At 49.4% G+C, this 18,995-nt stretch overlaps 7 protein-coding genes across 7 annotated transcripts; 4 read left to right on the forward strand and 3 right to left on the reverse strand.

Annotated features, from left to right (window-relative positions):
- Nucleotides 1-335: 335 nt before the first annotated feature.
- Nucleotides 336-2,069, reverse strand: PGRI_080750 (NEDD8-activating enzyme E1 regulatory subunit; the record flags this gene model as incomplete). Its single annotated transcript, XM_040795789.1, has 2 exons — nt 336-1,640; nt 1,695-2,069. The coding sequence occupies 2 exons, from the start codon at nt 2,067-2,069 to the stop codon at nt 336-338; spliced, it is 1,680 nt and encodes a 559-aa protein (XP_040651354.1).
- Nucleotides 2,070-3,505: 1,436 nt separating this feature from the next.
- Nucleotides 3,506-4,468, forward strand: PGRI_080760 (ribose-5-phosphate isomerase RKI1; the record flags this gene model as incomplete). Its single annotated transcript, XM_040795790.1, has 2 exons — nt 3,506-3,881; nt 4,029-4,468. 2 exons carry the CDS (start codon nt 3,506-3,508, stop codon nt 4,466-4,468), a joined length of 816 nt encoding a protein of 271 aa, XP_040651355.1.
- A 233-nt stretch (nt 4,469-4,701) lies between these two features.
- On the reverse strand, nt 4,702-5,901 carry PGRI_080770 (WD40 repeat domain-containing protein; the record flags this gene model as incomplete). Its single annotated transcript, XM_040795791.1, has 3 exons — nt 4,702-5,518; nt 5,575-5,830; nt 5,892-5,901. The coding sequence occupies 3 exons, from the start codon at nt 5,899-5,901 to the stop codon at nt 4,702-4,704; spliced, it is 1,083 nt and encodes a 360-aa protein (XP_040651356.1).
- Nucleotides 5,902-6,090: 189 nt separating this feature from the next.
- Nucleotides 6,091-7,301, forward strand: PGRI_080780 (GTPase GPN2; the record flags this gene model as incomplete). Its single annotated transcript, XM_040795792.1, has 3 exons — nt 6,091-6,379; nt 6,438-6,538; nt 6,603-7,301. 3 exons carry the CDS (start codon nt 6,091-6,093, stop codon nt 7,299-7,301), a joined length of 1,089 nt encoding a protein of 362 aa, XP_040651357.1.
- A 150-nt stretch (nt 7,302-7,451) lies between these two features.
- Nucleotides 7,452-8,096, reverse strand: PGRI_080790 (Rpp14/Pop5 family protein; the record flags this gene model as incomplete). The annotated part of the gene is made up of 2 exons (XM_040795793.1): nt 7,452-7,792; nt 7,862-8,096. The coding sequence occupies 2 exons, from the start codon at nt 8,094-8,096 to the stop codon at nt 7,452-7,454; spliced, it is 576 nt and encodes a 191-aa protein (XP_040651358.1).
- A 3,591-nt stretch (nt 8,097-11,687) lies between these two features.
- On the forward strand, nt 11,688-13,209 carry aclA (putative ATP citrate lyase subunit (Acl); the record flags this gene model as incomplete). The annotated part of the gene is made up of 2 exons (XM_040795794.1): nt 11,688-12,128; nt 12,193-13,209. 2 exons carry the CDS (start codon nt 11,688-11,690, stop codon nt 13,207-13,209), a joined length of 1,458 nt encoding a protein of 485 aa, XP_040651359.1.
- A 2,371-nt stretch (nt 13,210-15,580) lies between these two features.
- Nucleotides 15,581-16,742, forward strand: PGRI_080810 (wax synthase family protein; the record flags this gene model as incomplete). The annotated part of the gene is made up of 2 exons (XM_040795795.1): nt 15,581-16,191; nt 16,238-16,742. The coding sequence occupies 2 exons, from the start codon at nt 15,581-15,583 to the stop codon at nt 16,740-16,742; spliced, it is 1,116 nt and encodes a 371-aa protein (XP_040651360.1).
- Between the last annotated feature and the right edge of the window lie 2,253 nt (nt 16,743-18,995).

An 18,995-nucleotide genomic window follows, 5' to 3' on the forward strand; every position in this document is an offset into this window, starting at 1 on the left:
GTTCACGGCACTTCAACAAACACTTCCCTCTCATTTCGGGCCCGGTCTGCCTATACATATCGGAGTGAAAATCTGCATGTCCCATACCACGACATTGAAATGCCTCAGCTCCCATTAAAATAATGACCCAGCTTGCCAGTTTATACATACTCTCTGGGCCATTGAAGTACCAAAATATTTACATAGTTGGATACTACTCATTGAGATCTATAACAATAGAACTGCATCATAAATCATAAAATGGTTCTGAGTAACATTTCCACGAATTCAACAAGTACCTAGAGTTTGCATATGCAATGCAAATCACCCAGCACATAGCAAATCCCATCCCCAACTCACAGTCTATACATCTCACTCTTACTCCTAGCCCCATCAAAGATGCAAGTATTATCAAGCGGACCATACTGTCTAGTTATCACCTTCAACGCCTCCTGCGCAACCAAACCTCCCGTCAACGAAGAGATATTATGCAACTCGCCGCCCTGAGCCCGACGCAATTCCTTACTCGCACTGGCAATCCGCGCCCGCGCCTCCTGAGAAACAGCCGATCCATCCGCCGCAGTCAACAAAGCCAAGATACGTTCCGTATGGCTATTCCACAGCGCATCGTCATCAACAGAGCGGTCCTCTTCCCGACCGCTGCTTTGGATCTCATCCACGACAGAGTCGAGGATCTGCATCGCAATGAATATCAAAATTAGGTTGTCCGGGTCCGTTAGCGCGTTGCGTACGGTTTTCAATGTTGATGCCTCGCTGTCGATGCTTATCTGTGGGATATCCCGACCGAGGACGACTTTAATGTGTGCGGCGTTCTTGCAGAATACTTCGATGTCTCGATCTGGGATTGCGGTTTGGCGTTGGAGCTTGGATTCGAGATCGCGGACTGTGGCGGTTACTTCTTCCACGTCTTGGCGTGCTTTGGCTTTGTAGATATTTTGGAGGGACACGTAGTCTGCGGATTGGGCTTTCATGTCTGGTAGGGAGCCTGGGAGGGGGAGGACGTTGTGGGATGCGTAGAAGGTTTTTATTGCTGAGGCTATCACCCAGAAATCTTCTGATGAGGCTGATAGCTCTTGACACTGGGTCATTTCGAAGATCTCGCGGATCGAGCTTCGGAGGCTGAATGGGGTGATTGTCTTTAGGACTGCGGCGACTGCTTCGTCGAAGTTCTCTTCGCCGCCTTCTGGGTTTGAAGTGCGTGTCTGGGATCGCACGAACTCTCTGAACTCGGTTTTCTCTTTGTAGTTGCTGGGTGCGTTGCCGTCGTGAGACTGTTTCCATTGCTCTAGGAAGTGGAGCAGGAGGAGTACGTAGGGCACATGGCCGTGCTGGTGGTCATCCATGGTGTCCAGATTATCGAGTTTGGCTGCGGCGGCGACAAGCTCGGGCCAAGGGTTTAGCAGACGCAGGTCCTGGGTTGATTCCGGGTCCGGATGTGTCTCAACAATGGGGAATTCAGCTGGCAATTGCACAGAGAATTTAGAGAAGAACCCGACTGAGTGCAGGTACAACACGGGGATACCCAGTTGCTTTGCTTCCTGGATCAGAGGTACCACTGTTGAGCGTCTCATTGGGCCAGAAATAATTACCAGCTTGGTCTGGGGTAAGAAGTTAGGGTCTTCAAGAAGCTCCCCAATCCGCTGTTTATAAAGTCAGTCGATGATCGTCTACTCCTGTAGACATGGATATCATACTTGGTCATAGTAATATCCCTCCACTCCTGGATTCAGTTCTTTCAGAAGTCGGCAGGTTTCCTTGGCGCGGGACTTGCCCAGAGACTCTTCTTCCAGGAAGAAGTTAACGCCTAAATCAGACTCCGTAACTATTGCTGGGTCGACGATGGTGAAGCCACCGATTCCAGGCAGTACAAGGTTCTTGAGGGTTTCCACGCCAGCAACGCCGGAGACACCGGTATTGTATTGGCCGAGTGGGCCATCAGAGTTCACCAGCAGGACATGAGAGTCTTCAAGTTCTTGCTGACCAGTTGCTGCCCACAGGCGGAGCTGGCGGTCATATTTGCGCTCCTTCGAGGTTGGCCCTGTCAGGGCGGCGGGGAAAGCATCTGTCATGGTGGATATCAAGTAGTGCGGGGGAGAGGATAGAGCTTTGTTTTGAGGCTCAAATCATTGCCCATTTATCGGTTTGTGATGCTTGTCGTGTTGCTTACACTATTTGCTCAATAATGAAAGTTCTCCAAATGATGAAGTCGTGGATGTCGACTTGTTGATGCGCGACTATTTTTAGTAAGCGCCATGTGAGGCCTGATAATCAAGGCGACCACGGACATTTCATAGTTCGGGCTTCTGATTTTTCTTACATTCATTTACTAGACATTGAATGTTCTTATTTTAGAATTGCAGATGAGTTGATTCTTTCTTAAATCCCACAAATGAGTCCTTTGACAATCCTAGTAAAAAGGCTGCCACGGGTCATACGCTACTTATCTCTGTGTTTCAGAGGAACATTTGAATTCATTAAGACTGTCAATATGAGTATCGAACTGACATCCAAATCTTAGGAATGATACAAGGAGAGATCGAATCTCCAGCACACCCTCGATGTCGAAATGGAACAACATGGGATCAACATGGTTGTGGTACCCTTTTGCGAAGAACAATAGTAAGGCAAGCTACATTGTACATTGATCTCCATGTCAAAGACAAAGCTGAAAGGGAACCTCAGCCTAGACTTTAGTGGCCTACTCTATAGAATATTTATACCATCCATTGCCCCAATTTCACCATGTATTCAGTCACCAGTATACTCTTCACTACACCTACAGGATGAAGTTGACCATTGTTGTCCTCGCCTTTGCTACGCTCGCACATAGCTTAGTTAAGGAGCTGCCTGGCTGTGCCTTTGCCTGCTTGGACACAATGACCCAGACAACGAGCTGCGTAAAGAATGACTGGAGCTGTCTCTGCTTGCACCAAGATATGATTGAAACGGCTGGCGCAGACTGCGTGGATCAGAAGTGTGGCCCGACTTTTGCTGAGAGTACGGTCTTCTTTGTATACGAACATGATTAAGCTAATTGATTTTATAGACGCGTTTTTACCCGCTGTTAAGAAGATCTGCAAGAAATAGCCCTTCTCATGTCGACATGGAAACTTCCAGTCTTCACTTGTCTGTCTTTTCTGGTTTCAATGTGATTCCTAGGTGAAGTGTGGAAATTTTATAAAGGGACATAGCCTCTACGCTAAGTATTTTCAAACAAATAAAGAGTATAGGTATTTAAATGTATTTCCTATATAAGATGGTAGACATACTAGAAATTAAAATGCGCTAAGATATAGAAACTATAACGTGACGTGACGTTATAGACTAACATTATTCTATTTTCATTCTAATTTCTTTAGTATACTCTCCTTCCTCACATTGCAAGCCCCTCTATAAAAAAAGGGTTCCCATGATCCAATCGGTCTCCCCTCTTTTCCTCTGCCGTAGACTTACCCTCCCCACCATCCCCACATTCTTTCGCCAAAGTCCCAGACTCCAATCCACCATGTCCGCCGTCGAAGAATCCAAGCGCGCCGCCGCAAAGGTCGCTGTCGGAAACCACTACCCCAAGGATGCCCGCTGGGTCGGTATCGGCAGTGGTACGACAATCGTGTACGTGGTCGAGGCCATCAAGGCCCTCGGCGTCGACACCTCCGCCACGAAGTACATCCCTACCGGATACCAGTCAAAGCAGCTGATTGTCAACGCCGGATTGACCGCTGTCGAGTACAATGCCCTTCCCCGCGGCACTATCCTCGACGTAGCGTTCGATGGAGCGGATGAGGTCGACGAGGATCTGAACTGCATCAAGGGCGGTGGTGCATGCTTGTTCCAGGAGAAGATCGTCGCTATGCAAGCTAAGGAGTTTATCTGTGTCGCCGGTGAGTTGTGATCCGATCTATGATTTTACTTCATTTTGCATTGCTATGGGGTTTGAGTTGGATGACTCGGAAGTAGAACCTCTGGTTTTTTTTTCCTTTTTCTTTGCTATGACAATACTACACCCCAACTAACCCACGCAATTTCAGATTTCCGCAAGCTTCAACCCCGTCTCCTTACAAACTGGAAGTCAATTCCTATCGAGGTCGCCCCCATCGCCGCTTACCGCGTTATCCGTAAGCTGGAGGAACTCGGCAGTGTCGACCCCGCCATCCGCGCATCCGCAACCGCCAAGGAAGGTCCCCTCAAGACTGATCAGGGCTTCTTCATTATCGATGCTCCCTTCAAGCCCTTGCTGATCAAGGCTGATATCGAGGCTGGCCAGGATGGTAGTGGCAAGGATGGTGTGTGGGCGGTTGATGTTTTGGCTCGCAAGATCAATGAGATTATCGGTGTGCTTGAGGTCGGTATTTTCCAAGGCCTGACCGGCCCCCAGGCTTCTGCTGCCGGTGATTTTGGTGGTCAGCGGCCTGTTGCAGCCTACTTCGGTATGGCTGATGGGTCGGTCTCTGTTCGCAAGGCCCAGTAGATGTATAGTGGTTGGACTTTGGACTTTACATGAGACTACGTAAATAACTTGGATACCAAGATTCTGGTTTTAAAGCTTGGAAAATATACTACTAGAATTGGAAATTGAACTAGTGAATACTTGCGATTGTGTTTTGGATTTTTTTTTTAAATTAGATTTCATGGGTGGTATCAACATTGGACAGACGCTTCATTTCAGTGTAGAATCAAGGAAAAAGACAACCTTTCCCGGACCTATTTTGTGCTTTTACCCTTGGCTTCCGTCTCGCCCAGCTCTCGTAGGTAAATCTTCACTGTGCCTTGGGGAACCTCATCATGGCCGTCTTCGAAGCCAGGGCTGACTGCAATAGCCAGATACTGGCCGCTTGCACTAAACGCAACAGCTGAGACGCTGTGTTGGTATTTCTGATATTGACGGATACGGCGCTTGGAGATTCCATCCCAGAGCGCAACAACACCATCACCGCCGCCGGAGGCAAAGGTGCCAAAAATAGGGTGGAAAGCCAATGCATTGACAGGGTAGACAACGTCCACGCCATCCTCCGCAGTCTGGCGATGGCACTTGAAAGCGTATTTGCGGGCCTGTGATTCGGGCGATGGGTCAAACCACTCGACCGCGACACGACCTTCAATGCTAGAAGATGCGTAACCAGCATCATCGGGCATACAGGCAACGGCACGGGTCATAAACTTCAAGCTGCTTTCCCGACGCTGCCAGGGCTCAACTTCGACTCGGTTATTGCCTGGAATTGTGCTATCTGCTTGCGCAGCAAGAAGGGCCAGCGCCTTGAGGTCGTAGATGTGCAATGCGCGCGATGCCATCGCGACGACCAGCTTCGTGGCGGTTGCGGAGATTGAGAATGGCTTCGATGGGAGGGGGACGGTGATTGGGAGGGAGTCGGGGTTTGCACCAGCATCTGGTCGGTGGATGTGCAGTGTTGAGTCCCACGAGGCGGAGATGACGATGTTGTGCTCGCGGCTGTACAGGACATGGCGCACGCCGGCTTCGTGGCTGCTGAGCACGGTCTGTTCGGAGGTGTTGAGGTCGATCCTAATCAGTCAGTATAATGATTATGACAGTAGCAGCAATAAATTTGAATAACTCACTTCCTCACGTCCCAGTCTAGTCCAGCTGTGTAGATCTCGTTCTCGTTCTCGCCGAAACAGACATCCAGCACAGGAGCGCGGTGCTCAAACTTCTGCAATTGCTTTCCCTCTCCAATTTTTCCGTTCTCATCCCGCAACTCATACAGGTACACATTCTTATCCCACGACGAAACGGCAATCCGCGTGGAATTGGGGTCTGGGGAGAACTTCAAGGCCGAGATAGCATCCGTCGGTGGGGACGCCATGGTAAATTGGTCTGCAATAGTAAATTAGACAAAGTTCAAATGTGGGGGAAGATAATAACCATAACTACTCACGAGACGTCATATTGGGCAGGTGCAGAGTTGTTGAACGTCAAACCCCAAGCTCTCCGGGGCCTTTGGCCGTATCCTTTTCTGCCATCCTCACCGCCCTCTGATTCCCCGCGCTACATCGATAAGGGAAAAAAAAGCCCAAACGGCTTGACATCATTTCTTTTCAAAACAAAACTTCTCGCATCTTCGTGATATTGACAAAATGCCCTTTGCCCAGCTGGTGATTGGTCCACCGGGCGCTGGCAAGTCTACGTACTGCAATGGCATGCATCAGTTTCTAGGTGCAATCGGCCGGAAATGCTCTGTCGTCAACCTTGACCCCGCCAACGACAAGACCTCATATCCATGCGCGCTGGACGTACGTGACCTAGTTACTCTGGAGGATATTATGGAAGAGGACAAGTTGGGTCCGAATGGTGGTGTCTTATATGCTCTGGAAGAGCTCGAAAACAACTTCGACTGGCTGGAAAACGGGCTGAAGGAGCTTGGCGGTATGTCTGATCTGTCCTGGCTGTAGACAGTTACTGACCAGTTCTGATGAATTATTAGATGATTATATTCTTTTTGACTGCCCTGGCCAAGTCGAGCTATTCACACATCATGCCTCATTACGCAACATCTTCTACAAGATCCAGAAGATGGGCATTCGGGTTAGTCGCAGTAGAACCTCAAGCGCAACAAAAAGAGACCTCAGCTAACCAGCCTGTGGAACAGTTGATTGTCATTCATCTCGTTGATTCCTATACCCTTACCCTACCCTCAATGTACATCTCCGCCCTCCTCCTCTCCCTCCGCGCTATGCTCCAACTCGACCTCCCACATCTAAACGTCCTCACCAAAATCGATAACCTCGCCAACTACGCCCCACTCCCTTTCAACCTAGACTACTACACCGAAGTACAAGACCTGTCCTACCTACTCCCGGAACTAGAAAGCGAGTCCTCGCGATTCTCACATGAGAAATTTGGCAAACTAAACCAGACCATCATCGACCTGGTCGAGGAATTCGGACTCGTTGGATTCGAGACGCTGGCCGTCGAGGACAAGAAGAGTATGATGAGTCTACTGCACGCCATTGACCGTGCGTCCGGGTATGCCTTTGGTCCCGCTGAAGGCGCCAACGACACTGTCTGGCAAGTGGCTGTTCGGGAGGGCATGGGCACCACAGATGTGCGGGATGTGCAGGAGCGCTGGCTAGATGCCAAGGATGCATATGATGAGCAGGAGGAGAAAGATTTGGAGGAGGAAGTGCGTATACGCAATGCAGCAAGCCAGGTTGAGAAGACCGGTGCGGCGGATGGCGGAGAGGACGAGGATGACTATGACAAGGATGATGGACATGACTACGACGAAGAACTGGAGAAGTGGAAGAAGGATATGCCAGACAGTGGCGTGCGGGTACGCCGCAAGTAATCCTATTCCAACTTCCCAGCCAAACGTAAAATATACGATAAATGTACGATAGCCGAAATAACCATAACCTAACGCACCAAAAACTGGGGTATCTCATTAAAAGTTAAACAGAAACGTACAATACAACACCTACCAACCTTAACCTCAATCTCAATCATCACTACCCATCCCCTCATCCTCACTATCATCCATAACACAATCAACAACACCCCCAACCAACCCCCCAAGAACCCCCTTCTCCTCCGCATCCTTAACCCTAACAATCTCCCTCCTAGCCCTCCGAATAGCCTCCTCCTCAGCCTTCCGCATAGTCCCCGAAACCCGAATCACGCGGAAAACACACCCACGCTCGCGTCCCGTGCCCGCGCGTTTCGGCCCATTACCCGGCTCCGGCACGCCGGACATATACGTAAGAGCTGACCAGACAAGACGGAAAGAGGCACGCGGACACCGCACTATCGCGGTTGATGTTGCTGGCGAGAGGTATTTTACTATTGTGTGTTTAGTGAGTGGCTGTTTTTGGGGGAATAGTTTAATTGGATATGAGGTCGAAAACATACTCGTTATTCCGCCTGCAGTTGCACCGCCTAGCTTGCCGATTCCCCAGTCGCCGTATAGCTCTGCGACGGAGTCCCGAATCATCTTGGCTAGGAAGCCTTGGGTTAGGGCGTCGGAGGTTGGGGAGTGGATTGCTAGTTGGGGGTTATGTGGTTTTGTTGCTGGGGTTGTGGGCCAGGTTTTTGGGTCTGGGTAGAGGATGTCCACGAGAAGGTAGCGGTTCTTGAGGCGGACCATGGTGTGGTTGTATTAGGTTGGTGGTGGTGTTGGGTTTGGATTGGGGCGGATAAGAGGAGATGTCTTGGAAGCAGTACAGATAGGGTACTGTATGGCTCGTTGGGTTATATGAGAGCTGGACGTAGATGTGATTTGCTGGGTAGAGAATGTAAGGTGGGTGAATCTTGAAGCTGAGGAGGGCTAGAAAAGATTGCGATAAACGATAAGGATATTTCCTAATCGGGCGCACGGCCCATCAGGACAACCTTGGCAGGGCCCTCAGGAGGAATACAGAATGGCTCAGCTTGGAATACTTCAACGAAAAATTCTACCAACTACGCTGAAAAGCATATCATGCGGCAAAGGCACGTTCATTATTTCCCAAAGAGGTCTAGTCATCTACTGCAAAACGAATTAAATCAGATCTGTAGCCGGGTTGCACCCTTCTTGAGTGTCAACCCGTCAACTTGGTCATGCCACATGAACGCAGTACATCGATACACATGACTGCTCAGAAAACATAAAAAAAGAAAAACCAAGGGATGAACCATCCGAACTCCACCGCCCTGAACGGACGGACTATATGCCAGCGGACGGCGCTGCAAAACGTCATAAACAAAATCACAGGTTGACCTCGACACGGCCCTCGGCACCGCCCTTCTGCAGGGTGGGGAGGAGGTAGGTGATGTCGTCCCAAGGGTGACGGTAGAGACCGGTGCGCAGACGCTTCTGGTCGAGGTAGTGGGCAATGAGACCGATGGAACGGCCGAGCACGAACAGACCGTTGAGGACACCCATGCGCATGTAGTCCTCGCACTCCTCGGGGGAGAAGGCACCGCAGTTGCGGAGGAGGTCAACGAAGCAGACAGCGACACAGCCGTCGACGTTGAGGATCAGGTTGTCCTTCTTGGAGGTGGTGACGGTCTCAACGGCAATAGCGTAGTCGAGCAGCTTGGTGCTGGGGAAGTGCTTCTTGACGAACTCCTTGACAAGCTCGACACGGAGATCGGGGTTGTTGCGGGACTTGACCTTGTGGCCAATACCGGGGATAAGCTTGTTCTCCTTGCGCATGCTGTCAACGAAGTCACGGGGGCTCAGACCCTTGTCGAACGCCTTGGTGAACTCCTCGGCGGCGCCATCCAGGGCACCACCGAAACGAGAACCAATGGTCAAAAGACCGGAAACGAGAGCACTGATAAGATCCTTGCCAGCACGGGTGGTGATGATGGTGTTCATGGCACCGGAGACGGCAGGACCGTGATCGGCAGTCAGCATGAGAACCATCTCGAGGAACTTGCTGGCGTAGGGAGGCAGGCGGCGACGGAACCACAGAAGAGACATGACACCACCAATGCCAATATCCTCTCTGAAGACATCGGAGATAGGCATACCGGCGTAGAGCAGCTCCTGGCCACGGTCGTCGGAGATGGTAGAGATGAAGGCAGCGGGCTTACGGACGAGACCGAGCTCCTGGGCCCAGGAGTAGTCGATGGGGATCTTGGGCACAACGGGCTCGGGGGCGGGGGTGATGTTGCCCTTCTGAAGCTCAGCGTCGTAGACCTGCTTAAGGATCTGGGGGAGGTCCTCGAAGGTCTCGGGGACGTGGATACCAGCTTCGCGCATGGCCTTGTTCTTGGTGACGGCAGTCTCGAGATCAGAGTTGGCAGAGGCACCGGCGTGACCGAACTGAACCTCAGTCTTGAACAAGCTGGCGCAGGTTCCGATAGCCCAGGCGACGATGGGCTTGGTGATGGTGCCGTTCTTGATGGCCTCAATCACACGGTACTCCTCAACACCACCGACCTCACCGAGCAGCACAAGGATCTTGCACTCGGGCTCGGCCTGGTAGCGGAGCAAGTGATCGATGAAAGTGGTACCGGGGTAACGATCACCACCAATGGCAACACCCTCGAACACACCGTCGGTGTTCTGGGAGATAATGTTGTTCAATTCGTTGGACATACCACCGGACTTGGAGACATATCCGACGGAACCCTTACGGTACAGCTTGGAGGCGACGATGTTGTCCATCATACCACCAGTGTTACCGATCTTGTAGGCACCGGGCTTGATACCACCAACGGTGGCGGGGCCAATAATGGTGATACCCTTCTCCTTGGCGACGACCATAATTTCACGAGCACGCTTTGGTAGTCGTTAGCACTATATCCGGAATGCGGGGAAAGGCAGAACTTACACGCTCGGGCACACCCTCAGCAATAATAGCGATGGAGCGGATCTGGGGGTACTCCATCAACTCCATGGTGGAGGTGTAGACGGAGCGAGAAGAGGCAAAGTTGACAACGGTGTCAACGTCGGGGTGCTTGGCCATAGCCTTCTCAACATCCTGGTAGACGGGAAGGAGGGTCTCGCTGGTACCCCAGTACATCTTGCTGACGAACTGACCACCGAAGGTGTAGATAATACCGGCTACGGAAGGAGTCGAGCGCTTGCAGATGAAATCAAAGTCGAGCATGCCCTGCACGGCTCGGGGTTGCATACCACTGGTTTCTCTATTAGTGTCATATCCAGGTCGTAAGATCATCATCTCATGACTTACTACACGAAGCATCGTGTCTTGTTGTGGAAAAGGCTGTGTTGGGAGGGCGAGAGGGCACGGCTAGGAGGGGCGAAGCGGGTGATGTTGTCGTTGGCAGACTGCACGCCGTTGCCGGCGGAGAGAGTAGAGGGCATGATGAATCTAGTTGGGGAATTAGTATACGGATTGGATTTCGAAGCAATTATCAGGCAATTGCATTTAAGAAAAAAAAGTGGTTTGGAGGGGTTTGGATATGCGGAAGAGCAATGGATAGAAGAAAAAATATGGTAACTCACTTTATGCGTTAAACAAGCCGCTCGATGCGAAATGAAGAAAGAAAAAGAAAAAGGAAGATAGAGAAGGGGCAGAAGAAGCAGCTGTTGAGAAAAATCCGCGGGGTGAGATACTCGGAGTACTCGCAGATACACCGTACAGCTCGTCCCAGACCGCTGGATCCGCAGAACAGCTCAACACTTGGCAGTCCCCAAAATACTGGGTACTGACGATACTGTATCCACACGTTAAGTTACGTGGGGGGATTTTCAATTTCAATTCAATGTTGATATATTGCATTAAACAATGTATAACATATAGGATATGTATATATTTGAAGTCTATATCTTCAATGTTAACTCTTCATTCTAAAAATACATACTAAATATTAAAAATAATTCAATATCGCCGTAGATATAAGCCTCGGAGGATTGTACGGGGTAATAAATCCCCGAATGTAATCCCGACTCAACAACTAAAAAGCGGTATCGGGGAACCAACAAGTACTTCAAAATAGATAGAATCAGTGGCGCCATTAGAAGTACCCGTAAGTACTCCGTATTTCTGTGGAGTATCCCAACGAAGCAACTTCCCCCCCCCACCTTAGGATGTTCTCTGGTCTGTTCCTCAACAGGTGGGACCTGCCGAGTTGTACGCTGTAATATCCAGCACAACTTTTTTTTTTGGTGTACGCCGTACACTACAGTACATTCCCACCTTTTCCTCCTTCAGCTCAAAAATATCCCCCTCCTTTTTCCCTTCTCTTTCTCTCTCACACATATCTCTTCATTCATCACATCATGTCCGCCAAATCTATCCTCGAGGCCGACGGCAAGGCCATCCTCAACTACCACCTTACTCGCGCCCCAGTGATCAAGCCTACTCCTCTTCCTGCCTCCGCAACACATAACCCTCCTGCTCGCCTCGCCTCCCTTCACTTCCCCGATGACAAGGCCGTCAAGGATGTCCTTGACCAGGCTGAGGTCTCCTTCCCTTGGCTTCTGACCCCAGGTGCTAAGTTCGTCGCCAAACCCGATCAATTGATCAAGCGTCGGGGTAAGAGCGGTCTGCTCGCCTTGAACAAGACCTGGGCTGAGGCTCGGGAGTGGATTGAGGCTCGTGCCACCAAGGATGTCCAGGTTGAGACTGTCACTGGTGTTCTCCGCCAATTCCTGGTTGAGCCCTTCGTGCCTCACCCCCAGGAGACTGAATACTACATCAACATCAACTCCGTCCGTGAGGTAAGCTTTCCCCGCAGCTTGGAGCTCAATTGAAGAATATGGGAAGCTAATGGTTCAATTCTAGGGTGACTGGATCCTCTTCACTCACGAGGGTGGTGTTGACGTCGGTGATGTCGATGCTAAGGCTGAGAAGCTGTTGGTCCCCGTCAACCTCAAGCACTACCCCTCCAACGAGGAGATCGCCGCGACCCTGTTGAGCAAGGTCCCCAAGGGTGTTCACAATGTCCTGGTTGACTTCATCTCTCGCCTGTACGCCGTCTACGTTGACTGCCAGTTCACATACCTTGAGATCAACCCTCTGGTTGTTATCCCCAACGCTGATGCCACCTCCGCTGAGGTTCACTTCTTGGATTTGGCTGCCAAGCTCGACCAGACCGCTGAGTTCGAGTGTGGTACCAAGTGGGCTATTGCTCGCAGCCCCGCTGCCCTGGGCTCCCCTGCCCTCGCCTCGGCTGATGGCAAGGTCAGCATCGACGCTGGCCCGCCGATGGAGTTCCCCGCCCCCTTCGGTCGTGAGCTGAGCAAGGAGGAGAAGTTCATCTCCGACATGGATGCCAAGACCGGTGCCTCACTCAAGTTGACTGTTCTCAACGCCAGCGGCCGTGTGTGGACCCTCGTTGCTGGTGGTGGTGCTTCCGTCGTTTACGCCGACGCCATTGCCTCCGCTGGTTTCGTTAGCGAGCTTGCCAACTACGGTGAGTACTCCGGTGCCCCCACCGAGACCCAGACTTTCAACTACGCCCGCACCGTGCTGGACCTGATGCTGCGTGCCCCCACCCACCCCGAGGGCAAGGTCCTCTTCATCGGAGGTGGTATTGCCAACTTCACCAACGTGGCCAGCACCTTCAAGGGTGTCATTCGCGCCATCCGCGAGGTCGCCACCGTCCTCAACGAGCACAAGGTCCAGATCTGGGTCCGCCGTGCCGGTCCCAACTACCAGGAGGGTCTCAAGAACATCAAGTCCGTCGGTATTGAGCTTGGCCTAGACATGCACGTCTACGGACCCGAGATGCACGTCAGTGGCATCGTCCCCCTTGCCCTCCAGGGCAAGAAGAGCGACGTCAAGGAATTCGGCGCATAAACAGTTTAATCCCTTATTTGATGTTTGTTCTTTGCAGCGTGTGTCCGTTGCATCGGTTTGTGGTATAATGCATGGCATGATATGACTTGTTTTTTGCGGGATTCCGGGGGAGGTCTGCGGATGTAGATGTCACCCCGGCGTCTGTCCTATTTTGCTGAGGGTACGGCGTTACTTCCCGCCCGGGCGAAAAGACCCGGTCCTTCTGGTGCCGACGTACATGATTCTCCGTTGATTAGATTTCATTTTCCTATGTTCACTCCCGGCGGATTTAGATGTGATCTCCCGTCGGATAATATCAATGATACGAGGCATTTATTGTCCCAGAATTGTTTTATTTGTAGACGTAATTATAGATCGGACATATAAATGTCAGCGTATATATCTATCGAGTACAATATGTGCAGTGCGAAAGTGAGCATTTCAAAAAAAACCGCCGAAAAATACCAATGTAATTAATACATATATATACCGTATGTAATTTTGAACAAGCTCATTTCCAGGAACAAAAACAAGCTCCCGCACCAGACTCCACATAAGCTCCTCTGCACCCCGGATTTACAGGGACATCAGCTCCCGAGATCAGATAGCAGAATAAAGTAAGGACCGTGCCGGAGCTGGGGATCAGACCGAGGTGTGGACGCACTTCCGTTGCCCCGAGATTAGGGCAAGATAAGCATCGGACGAGCGGGGGCTAGCTGGTTCCTATATCAAGAGAGGTTTAGTGTCTATGGTGCTTGGTAGGGCTATAAAGTGGTCTACTGGGATACTCTATATGCATTCTTCGGTGTAGGTTGCTCTTGATTGCTCTTTGTTGTATGGGGAGTTCAATTTTGGTAAATGTTGAGTGTCGTCCTCTTCCTCGTGTAGTACAACATACGCATGTAATGCAAGTTAAAGTTATATGCTGTGGTCATAGAAGGGTGCAAGTTTATATGTAGTATAACTATAGAATTATCTCATTTTTGGCTCCGTGATATACCTAGTAGACAGGATTTCTCTACTATGGACATCCTCGCTTTTTAGACGCGTTTTATATTGGTAGGCGATATGTGCCTGGGCCACGTTATAGGGGAAGCTAAGTTCTACGCAGAACTAGCAGAAATATGTAGATTTTACACGTGATATATTGTTAGAAAAAAGAAAATACTCAATGGGGTTGAGAGGATCCAAAATTACTATTATACAATTGAAGGATCGTAGATATATATACTTTAGATGGTTTTCAGTTATGAGTAAATATATATCTTGCTCGGATATATATTACTCCCAGATGCACTACCTGACACTATACACGGAGTAATAACTATAGGATAATCACCTTTCACTTAGTAACGCTATTCGAAATCCCTGATATCATGGTTGTTTTTGGCAAGACAACCAATGAATATTCGCCGAGCAAAAGCAATATATATGCACAGGAATGGATCAATGCAAGGAATATTCCGAATACTTGTTTATGCATGATTCCGCAGCAAGTGATAGGTCAGATTGTCATCTTGAAGAAACGCATCTTCCAAATATATGTTGACTCTGCTACAATAATTGTCAGGCTGCGTTTCATCTATATCGGAAAGTTGAAATTTAATACAATAGATAATAAAGGGATAGATTAGCCGCATATTGACCCCGTCCACTCTATAGGTGAGAAGCGTTCTAAGTGCTCGGTTCAAGGTTCGACCAGGGGCGTAAATGTATAGATCGATTTGGGTTAGCACTATCAGCCACTGACTATACTTTCCCAATATGGTATAGTCTGCAGATGCTTGATATCTCCATGTGGTTTCCTCAACTTTTCTTTTTTTTTTTCGTCAGACAGGATAACATATATACTACGAATAAATAGTAAAGATATTTTACAAATCCGATGGGTTGGGGATTTTGACACTGTGCAAGCGCCTCCAATCAGATTATAAGCAGACCGACCTCGGTAAGATATACCCGCCCCGGGGGCCAAATCAGGGTTCTGCATAGTTCTATACCACGGACCATTTCAGGCCTGCATTTACGAAGTAGTCAATTTTAACTGAGACATATTGATATCACTCTCTAAGATACTTTCTGATCTGATTACAAATGTTGCAATCGCGTATATACTCCGTACGGAGTGGAGTATAGGGGAGCTGAAAAAGAGCTTAGACTTTTTTTCTCTTAATTTACGTCCCGTCCTACTTATCATCTTTACATCTAATTCCCTACTCCTTACCATTCCAATGAAACCACAACTCTTCACTTTATTTTATCCCAAACAGCCATGGAGTATCAATCAAACGGGCGGTTATTCGCTCTCGCCACTCTCCAATGTCTCATCCCCACCATTATCCTGACCACAACACCTAAACACTCCGCTCTACGTTATCTATCTATACCATGTATGATATACATCGTACTCAGTATGATGTACCCAGTCCAGAAACCGGGATACCCACCGACCAATCTCATCGGAAGCTCTGCAACCTTCGTCTTAACAGCCCTGGACCTGCTACTCATCCACCCTCAAGCCGGGCGCGACTTCGTCGACGCCAATGGAAATACAAAAGGCTTTCCATCCCGTCTAGTCCAGGCTGTTCAATTAATCACATTCTCACGGGCGATCAATACACCTCGACAGGTGAAAAATGTCCCGTCCTTCCCTGAATACTACAAGAGAGATAAAGTGATCCCTCGAGCTCGTTTCTTGGTTAGAGAAACTGCTATCGCTATCTGGCAGTTTCTGGCTCTAGATACACTTGCCGTCTTGGCCTTGAGCCAAGCTATGAATGACCAAGAATCGTCAATTTCTTCCTCCCAATCGGATACCGGGCGAAAATGGATAGAACAGTTTATCCAGACTTTCGTTGCTTGGTTCGTTGTGTCTAGAATCTTGATCAGCTTTTACTACCGCATCGCGTCAATCATCTCCGTGAGTCTGGGTGATTCTCCCTCGAACAGCCCGCCGATAATTGGGAGAATGGCGAATGTGTATACATTACGGAATTTCTGGGGGTGAGTTGTTCTCATGTTTGTTTTGAGTATATCTAATTTGTTGTAGGAAATTCTGGCATCAAATGCTACGACTGCCCCTCACGTCTACTAGCAACTTTCTCGCGCGTGATGTCCTCCGTCTGCCTAGACCATCGTTTGTGGAACGATATGTCAACGTTTTCATCGTTTTCTTTTTATCCGGATTGATTCATGTAGTCATCGATAGTCTGCGGAACGTTTCGCTAGAGGAACTTGGGACTATGGCCTTTTTCCTATCTTTCGTTGTCGGCTATATGATTGAAGACGGTGTCATCGCTCTCTGGAAGAGAACCCGTGGTTCCCAGAATGATAGCTTGCCGGCGTTGTGGCAACGGGCCCTTGGATTTTGCTGGGTCATCACATGGCTCGGTGTTACATCTCCTTGGTTTTTCAGGTCAGCCATGACCAAGCCCGAAGAACAGATGGTTTTGATTCCTTTCAGTCTTGCTGGGCTCATTGACCTCCCTGTATTGCAGAGTATAGTTATTGGCGGTGGCATTGTGTTGAAGTTTGTGTTCGAGGGAGAGATTTGAGATGAGATGACGGGGAAATGTTGAATTTGTTGACATTCATCCAACTAGATCCTTTCAAGTGTTGAACATAGAGACCATGATGATACTCCAGTATATCAAACTGCTTATACAATACCAGAAACAGCCCATAGCACGCTGTTCAATATATCGAGTGACGTCGTTCAATTTGTGAGGCCAGGACCTGTGGAGTGCAGTCCAATTTCAACTCGTAACTCGATGTCGATCCACCTGTATTCCCACGTTATCCACCAGCCGTCGTAGGATAAACGGCGGTATTAACACGCCCAGCTTCTCCATCCTTCACAACCAGTATATCCGCCTCGGCAATTATGCGAAAATCGCATAGTTAGTCAATGGATGCTGGACATTGCATATAGAGCTTAGCCCCTTTTTTCTCGCCGATAATACGAGGGATCTCGTTGGCCGGGGTAATGGTGAGGAATCTAAGAGACAAAAATCGGCGTTTCGGCCATTTTCCCTGCGGGAGGTTGAAGGGTCGGGGGAGTTGAAGTTGATAATGTCTAGTAAGATTCCCCCGCAGCGGGCGCATGTGCGGCCTGTGCGGTGGTCATCCCTCTTATAAATTGAGACGGCGCGGATGTCTCATATAATGAGTGAGGAATAAGGAGTGTTTCAACGAGATTTACCTGTTATGTATTCTTGCAATCTTTGCCGTACTGCGGTTGTTGTTCCCGTGTAGGCCGGAGATTATTTCCTCAGAGTCAGTTAGTAACCACTACCCTAAGTACATGTTTGTAGGAACTTACAGGCAGGATACCACTTCTTCTATAAATGTTATCGCAGTTCTGACTGATTACATAGGTTCTTCAAAATACCTCGGTTCTGTAATTTTACAAGGGCCATATGAGACGGGGTGGGGATAGCTTGTAGCATTTTGGCGACCATAGTCTGCCTTTTGCCTTGGGATCTATACGAATTGTTATTTGAGTATACGATAGTTTGAAGTGGGAGTTTGTTTATTGTGCAAGTAATATGCAGGAAGAAATGAAGACTTGCACTTGGTGACCGTGACTGTATCATACCAAGTATCAAAAGCTTCAACATACATCGTCCTGGTGGGAAGCCTGGTAGAAATGACCGCTCCATATTCATACAGCTACCCCAATCAATAAATACCAATCAACGCCCAAAGCGCTGCGTAATAGCATCACCAGGAGGAAATTCAGAGGAGACAGTCGGTGTCCGAGAAACGCGTGGAAGTCGAGTACGATGTTGCAGAGTGGGATCTGGCCCTCTGCCTAATCAGAAACACATTAGCCGATTGCCTTGGAGACTGTTGTTTAATACATACTATTTCGCCCATCCCAGTTTGGCCGAGCAGGAGGCGGCATTGGGGCTTCGCGAGATGTCTTTGTCTTTGCCCTCTTAGAGCTCCCAGTGCCGCTTCGTTGGTGCCGATGAAGCTGCTCGACCCCATCCTGGTTCACTGGGAAAGTGGGTGTCTTCGGATTCCGTGTAATTGTGGTAGAAGGTAGCGTTGAGGTATCAGGACGAGAAACAGAGATAGGAGGAGGGGCATTGAGCGATGAGAGGGCCTGTGAAACTGTGTCAGAGGCTGCGGTCTCCATTCGGGACTTCATGGCGCGAGCTTTGAGGAGGTTGTAGAGATTGGTCATTTGAGCAAGTTTGTTGTTCTTGTCGCGGTACATATCATTCAATTCCTGGTTTTTCTTTTGGAGGTCTTCTTGAGTTGAGTGCATGTCTGCGGTACAGATGTCAGTCGGACCTGTGAGTAAGGATAGACTTAAGTGAACGGACCGGACAGCTTGTTCTGCAGTGACAGGATCTCTGTGTTGGCATTATGGATGACCTTGTCCATCTGCGTGTTCAGGTTCGCATACTTCTCCGTAAGACTCTTTGCTCGGTATTCCTGGTAGAATCTGCTTGAGTCAGCTTTGGACAACCCTATGATGTCGTTTGATGCCGAGCAAGTGAGACAGACATCTCCTGTGTGCTTTGGTATGCCCAAAATGCAAGTGCACGACCAGCACATTCCATGATTGTGTGCGGATCTAGCCCACTTAACACGCTTGTTTTGTAGTCCTCCGTCGGATTCAGGATTGTCGAGACAGCGTCATCTGGATTAAGAAGGACAGTCTGACACGCGGGACAGTGCCGATTGCTGGTGGTTGGACGAGAGAGCCCGAGGCTCTCGGCGCATGCATGGCAGAAGATGTGCCTGGAACCATCAGCCTCCTGAGCCGGACCACAATGGAGCAACTTACGAGCAGG

This window comes from Penicillium griseofulvum, assembly GCF_001561935.1.
Source record: "Penicillium griseofulvum strain PG3 chromosome Unknown contig_77, whole genome shotgun sequence".
NCBI classification, from domain to species: Eukaryota; Fungi; Ascomycota; class Eurotiomycetes; order Eurotiales; family Aspergillaceae; genus Penicillium; species Penicillium griseofulvum.